Source organism: Penaeus chinensis, chromosome 30 (assembly GCF_019202785.1).
Source record: "Penaeus chinensis breed Huanghai No. 1 chromosome 30, ASM1920278v2, whole genome shotgun sequence".
NCBI classification, from domain to species: Eukaryota; Metazoa; Arthropoda; class Malacostraca; order Decapoda; family Penaeidae; genus Penaeus; species Penaeus chinensis.
In genome coordinates, this window is record NC_061848.1 from 17,819,202 (window position 1) to 17,826,701 (window position 7,500).

At 34.5% G+C, this 7,500-nt stretch overlaps 1 protein-coding gene across 7 annotated transcripts in view; it reads left to right on the forward strand.

The window, feature by feature from the left end:
• The window catches only part of LOC125041319 (calcium-binding protein P-like), a 25,526-nt gene that overhangs the window by 17,505 nt on the left and 521 nt on the right, over positions 1 to 7,500 (forward strand). For 4 of the 7 annotated variants that reach the window (XM_047636166.1, XM_047636167.1, XM_047636165.1 and 1 more), the window contains 6 exons: positions 598 to 1,164; positions 1,916 to 2,021; positions 2,950 to 3,140; positions 4,576 to 4,638; positions 5,055 to 5,150; positions 6,757 to 7,500. The exon at positions 6,757 to 7,500 is cut by the window's right edge and continues 521 nt beyond it. In XM_047636166.1, coding sequence (XP_047492122.1) covers positions 598 to 1,164; positions 1,916 to 2,021; positions 2,950 to 3,140; positions 4,576 to 4,638; positions 5,055 to 5,150; positions 6,757 to 6,827 — 1,094 coding nt within the window. In that variant the 3' untranslated portion in view covers positions 6,828 to 7,500. The remainder of the gene's footprint in view (positions 1 to 597; positions 1,165 to 1,915; positions 2,022 to 2,949; positions 3,141 to 4,575; positions 4,639 to 5,054; positions 5,151 to 6,756) is intronic. The other 3 variants (XM_047636169.1, XM_047636170.1, XM_047636171.1) reach the window with 3 other exon arrangements.

Sequence of the window (7,500 nt, forward strand, 5' to 3'; positions counted from 1 at the left end):
TACAACCAGGCTGACTTATACAGTAATTTGTCTGGGAGACAGAGGAAGGGTTTGTGGGCTTATTTGCATTTTGGTTCTTTCTCGTGAGATCTCTCACAACTGTAGACTAACCTAACTATGGTAGCATGAACACCACATGCTGTTGGCTGCTAAAACAGTGACCTAACCAGGGAATAGGGCCACTCCAATGCAGATATGCCAATGATTTCAGCATATGATAAGTATTTCAACATAAAACTTAGTTGACTATTTTTTCTTTATAGGTTCTCTGTGATCTGATTGTTTATGATGATTATCTGGGCTTTAGTGAAAATATGTAAAGCATTTGTGAATCTGTATTTTAATAGTATTCATCATATGCAAACTGGTATTTGTTTTATGCATTTGTAAGCAAAGTCCCTTACCACTTATCATCTGTCACAACATCCTAACCCAGCCATCACAAGCGTACTTATGTTTATTTCCAGCTACAACAGCAGCCTAACTTAACTTAGCCAGTCAATGTACTGAAAAGAAATTTGTATATAGGTGTATGTAGTTGAATGAATAGTCAGTTATACTATTATTTCAATATTAATTGTTCTTTTTTTGTTACAGGTGTTTCAGGTACAAAATGTAATTTGGATCCAAGCAAAGGCGAGATAAATGATCCCTGTGCCAGACTGTATGATGGCGTGTGCAAAGGGAGGTACTGTGGCTGTCCCACTGGTACCCATGAAGACAAGAATCTTGGGGTATGTGCTCCCGGTGAAGCGTCAAAAACAGCTGGCGGAACACAGGCAGGGAGGCCTGGCAGTGCATTTGACGACCTTCCGTTTGACTTCCCTGGTGGTGGTGGTAGCACAGGTGGCACAGCGCCCAAAGCACCTCCCGCTCCAGCTCCAGCTCCAGCACCACTGCCTCATCCTCCACCACCTCCACAACCTGGCTATCCTGGGTCTAATCAGCCAGGCTACAACCCCAATCAGCCTGGCTACAACCCCAATCAGCCTGGCTACAACCCCAATCAGCCAGGTTACAACCCCAATCAGCCAGGTTACAACCCCAATCAGCCAGGTTACAACCCCAATCAGCCAGGTTACAACCCCAATCGGCCTGGTTACAATCCCAACCAGCCTGGTTACAACCCCAATCAACGAGGTGGCCATGGAACTACTAAAGGAGGTACTTTAACCATGAATGTCAACTGTTTCAAGTAATTAAATCACACTTCTATTATTCATCTCTGTTTATTAATGATTAGTGCTGTTATTAATGTTCTCATTATTGTTATTATTATTATTATTATTATTATTGTTATTATTTTATTGTTATTATTGTTATTATTATTGTTATTATTATTGTTATCAATGTTATATTCATTATTATTATTATTGTTATTATTATTATTATTATTTTTATTATTATTATTATTATTATTGTTGTTGTTGTTGTTATTAATAATAATATTATTATTATTATTATTATTTTTTTTTTTATTATTATTGTTACTAATATTATTATTATTATTATTATTATTATTATTATTATTATTATTATTATTATTATTATTATTATTATTATTATTATTATTATTATCATCAATACCAGTTTTATTTTTCAAAATCATTACTTTACTTACAAGACCTTTGCCTTGAAAGAATATGTTAGCAGATTGTAATATTCAGAATAATGATAAGAGTTACCTGAGGATGCAAGCCTCTTATTTGGAAGGCAATTAGGACTCTAAATTACTGCTATTTCTTCCTCTGTTTGCTGAATAAATAAAAAAAAATACTGACATAAAGGGTGGTGGTGTTTTAGAGTTTGTTGTTTTATTTGAACTCATAAATTTTGAAGATTGTTTTTGTGCAAGAGAAATATATTGTAACTGATATGTCATATCATGAAATTTTTTGCCAAAATTATGAAACAGGTAGTGATGTGGGTGAAAAGGCAGGAGGAGGAGTGGGTGGAGTGATCGGCCTCCTCTTGATTGGTGGTCTCATCTACTTCTGCTGTTGCCGTGGAGGAAAGCATAAGTATGTGAATATTTTAAAAAGAAAATTAGTGGTACATGAACTCCATTCACTTTCCAGCTATGTTGATTTTACATGCTAGACTTATTTTAAAGTATTTTGATGATGTTTTAAAATTTTATGTTGGGAATTGTATACTTTTCAAACACATGTCTTTCATAATCAATGAATAAATTGAGTGATTTCTTAATAGCAGCATTAGCATTATATATGTTACTGTTGACAAACATTATGTAAATGACCAGAGTTAATTTAATATCATAGTTATTGCTTTTGTAGAGGGCAAAACAAACTAAATTAGATTTTATGCAGTACAATAGAATCATATATGGGTAATTATTTCAGACAACTTGTTATTTGTTAAAGCCAGATATGAGAGTCAGTGTGAGATAAATATAAACGATTAAACTTACTCTGAATCATTATCACTGAATAGTGAGCTTGGGTATAAGACACCTAAAAGATTTCCTGGTTCTTTAGTGTAAGAGAATCAAATCAGCCTGATAGTAAGGTTGTTGTTCTGTCTCAAGCCATATGTCTTAAGTGCTCATGCCAAGGAAGGATAGCCAGGCTACTCAAAAGAATTAAGTCTCCCAAAAATTAGCTTGTTTTTCCCTAGGAATGCCAATGGGCCCAATTCAGAGTGACTCTCTTCCCCTGGCAAAGGCATTCATGCATACCTACAAACATGCATGTTTGCATGCTTGCATGTATACATTCATTCATTCATGAATATGCATATATATACATACAAACACACACACACACACACACACACACACACACACACACACACACACACACACACACACACACACACACACACACACACACACACACACACACATATATATATTCATTATTCCAGATATTGAATTCATACATGTATATTTAAATGTTTATTGATTCTGATTACCCATTACCATTCCAGGCAAGTTATGAACAGGTTCCAAGGGCTGCCATTCATGCGTGGTGGCCAGGCAGGCGGCCAAGGACCAGTTGCTTTGCAGAGTCAGCCCGTGCAACAAGACCCCAACTTCGGCTCCCAGCACACATATGTCCCGCCTGGTCAACCAGTTCCTCAGGCACAGTACCCTCCTCCACAACAGCCATACCCAACAGGTTGGTAGTTATTGAGCTAATTATTCAGGGTTTGTTAATTTTTTTACAATATTATCTTGCTAATGGGAAGCAAATAAAATGCACTGCTTTCTTCATGTAAAGATATTGGGAACCATGAATGTTTCTTTGTTTTTTTAATCTTCTTTTGTTGCATATTCCCTAAGGGAAAAGGTTATTTCACTTACCTGCTTAATGCTTCCACCTCGTACAGTGGCTCCCAAAATTGCAAGCAACAATCTAAGTGCACTTTGTCACATTTCTGCCACTGTCACATTTCTTCATATGTGAACATTGACTACTTGATCATGTACTTAATAATATTTCAGGGAATGCATGTCTGAAGGTATTCTCAGATTAGTTGTGTAAAAATAACTTTATTAAATATTTTGCTAGTTTAAAAACTTTCATTTATAACATATGATACAATATATTCACATTATTGCACTACAGTCCTTGATTGTAGTAGATTAACATCAGCATATATGTGTTTATGTTATAGATGAAACTACTGTCCTATATGTCAAATCTGGTTTGTTTGATTTTATTGGTTTTACAAATGATATTTTTCTTCTGGAAACTGCTTTACTTGGAACTTGCATTGACATTGACATTACTATTATATACAGTTTTGTTTATATCTAAAACAAACAAAGCAAAAAAGATACATTGCTAGTAATTTTGAAAGTGTTTTCTTAGCAGTACTAACACATGTGTCTGTCAGGTATAATTGTTGTTCCAAACATATGTAAAGTACAAGGTAAATAAGTACAATACTCAAATTCATGAATTATAATTTTTTTTTTTTGGCAATTGTTGTAAATTGAAAATAGTTGCAAACTGAAAAAAATCTCTTAATCTGTAAAATTGGGAACTATTCCAGTTCCATCTTGTGATGGAGCGTTGTTAGCCTTTGCCAAAGCACTTGAGATGTTTAGGTTACATGATAGTGCATATGTATGTGTGCCTGACTGCAGCTATCATGAGGTTTGGTTTTTATACCTTTGATTGATAATCTTCAACAAACATACTGTTTACCTTGTACTACACATGTGCACATAACACTGGAATTTTACCATCTGCCATATCTCACACATGATTTACTGGCAAAACATTGGTTCATTGCTGATCTTTTCAACATAACTGAAGTAAGATATGAAATTATTTTGATGTATTTAACCTTTTGTTTCATAAAGTGCAGTGCAAGTTTTTCAGAATGAGATATATGAAAAAAAAAGATTCTTGATCATGTTGATATTTGCATATTTTTTATTTCTTAAATGATTAAGGTTACCTGTTTATGCTTGCTATAGATATTTAATTTGTAGCATTCACCATTATGACACAGAATCTTTTTTTCTCGAAAATACTCACTTCATTTACAATAACTGCTTATTATTACTGCTGCACCTTTCTTCCTGGGGTTCATATTGGCTAGGTGGGGGATATCCTGCAGCTCCATATGCACAACAGCCAGGTTTTGCCCCTTACCCACCACAAGGTATGTGAATTTAGCAAAGAACCAGGGAATGCTTTTGATGAATATATTGATACATTTAAGCCGAGACATTTAAGTGAAAATGTCTTCCTTATTTGCTTTAAAATAAGTTGTAATAGTAAAAAAATACATGCATGCATACATGCACCTATGCTATATATGTGTGTGTGTGTGTGCATGTGTGGGTGAAAGTGAGAGTAATAGAAAAATACTATAATCTGACTATTGACCAAGAAAATTAAGCTTTGGCACATAAACGCTAACTAAACTCTCCCTAGAAAAGCATTTTACAGTATGAAATATTGCACAGCACATAAATTAATTTAGTTGTCTTAAGGTTAACATATATATTCTTCTGCATGATTGTTGGTTCTTTTGGTTCAGGGACACACAACTAACCCAAAATAATTGACTAACAGGTGATGGGCAGCCCCCTATGCAGCCTTACCCACCACAACCTATTCCACCATATCCTCCACAGGGAGCACCATATGTGGCTTCTGCTCCCCCAGAAGGTAGCCTTAGAAAACCATATTTAAATACTTCTCTATAATTTTCTTTATTTACTGCTTATGAAACTGGTGTTGATCATAACAATTATTTTTATTTCACATTAATTGTTAAGGTAAGTTCTAATGAAACACATGAATGACAAGATTTTCTTTAATATTTTTATTTCTTTACTCATTAGATTTTTTCTTTTGCATTCCACAGCTTAAAAGTATTTTATATATTACTTAACCTGATAACTGTTCATGTAGCATTTTTGGCTTATCCTCTTGTGTTCAATTAAACAGGGAATGGCAGAGGGTCTGTTGGTCCTAGTACTTAGGGCAGTAACTTTGCCATGTCATTTTGTTTTGATATACTTGGATCATCCACTGTGTGGTTCCATTGCCTTTGGAAACGATATGTAGTGTGCCTGATTAGCTCTACTTTCATACGATTAGCATGATGTCTATGATATGATGTATGTTTTAGTTATCGGGTTAAGAATGAATGCACAGTATTTTACTTTCCTATAGCATTTCTGTATCATACTATTTCTTATTTCCTAGGGTTACTAACTTGCAGTCTCCAGGTCATTTTATGGTATTGGTACAATGTAATTGCAGTGCTGCAGCCTTCAAGTAGATTTTTGTGTTGGAATCTGAAAGCTGATGAATCACACTCATGGATTCTGCACCACAGTCACTCTAAACTAACTAATTGTTTGTCTATAGTTACTCAACTTACCTGTTTATATGAAATTATCTTGTAAATAAGTTTACTATAATCTAATTACTTCAGAACCTAAGGGAATATGATGAAAATTGAATTGGGTACTTTTTGATTTTGCCAAACTGACTCATAATTTTCCCTATGTCTAAGTTTAAGCAAATGAGATTTTAATTAACCTGGATCTATAAGAGATATATACATGATAAGGAAGTTTCTAGATATACAAAGTAGTATTGTGTTGTTTAGTATCAAGAAATTTATACCTTCTACATAAAAATACTAGAGAAATTTAAAATTTGGTACTGGAATTTGTTGCATAGTATCACTTCTATAAGCATTAATATTAATGAAACAGATTTATTGGCATTTAGTGCTTAATTAACCCATTCACGATGGGAGTCCCTAATGCCATGCTGGGGTGTGAGTGAAGTCAGCTGCTTAAGGAAAAAGCTAGAAGTGCTGCAACAATAAAATGACCTTGCTCTCTGTGCTTTTGGCTGTGGCATAATTAATTCTTTGGATAATGAGGCCAAAAAGAGGCATTAAGCCTGCTTTTGAGTGCCCAGTTATTGCAGCCAGGGCTGTACAACTTGGAATAGGCTTAACCACACTCGATGTAACAGTGTCATCCCGGCATGAGCTATTGTCTGCCATGCTGTGATAGAATGCCATCCCATTGTAAATGGGTTAACATAATTTGCTCTCTCATATTTCACATATTAGGGAAAGCACTAGAGAAAAGAGAAATTTGATAGTATAGTGTCCATAAGTACTGTAAATTTCAGCTAAACAAATATGTTCCCAATTAGTGCTTCATTGACATCATTCTCTCTCCCTCTCTCTCTCTCTCTGAATATTATTAAAGTGTATCATTGAGTGATAGAAGTTTTCATTGCTCAGGTTACCCGGTTGATGGCCAGAAGCCCCCACCCTACACACAGGAATACCAGCCTAATGCTCCGCCGTCCTAGTTGCAATGTGCAGCTCCTTCCTAGCTCTTTCATAGGTTGACATAGCTTGAGAAATGGTATATTGGTATACTCTTTGAGAAAAATTACTGTAATTGCTAGAGACCTTGATAAATTGGTTTTACAATTCTTAAAGCAGTAAACAGTTTTGCTTGTTTGGAGAGGAATAGCATTTGATATGTGATATTCATTGGATATCATGTGGCAGCATAATCTGTATTTATTCTTTAACTGTTTACAGATTACATTAGTAGATACTAGGTACACAGGATAAATGTATTATCTGTAACCATTTTCCTGTAGCAAAATCATGTTTTTTTATTTTGAAGGTATTTATCTACCTCTTGAAACTGCTCCAAGCTCTCTAAACTCACATAAAAGCTAAATTTTCTAGGCAGCATTTAGATAATCAGTGTACACAAAGAATCACACACTAAGAAAAAATAAGCTACTGTAACCTAAAAGGGTTAAAAGGTAGATCTTTTATTACAAACAAATTTCTCAATTCATTATTCACTACTAATGCAGTGTATGTAGAAACATAAATCACTAAGCAAATTAACTTTACATATTCCTGTCGTAAATTTTGCAATTTATTTTTGAAACATTTAGAGGAAATGCGTATTAGAAACAGATGTGCTCATCTGTTCACCCAAGCATCAATCAAGTTCTCCTA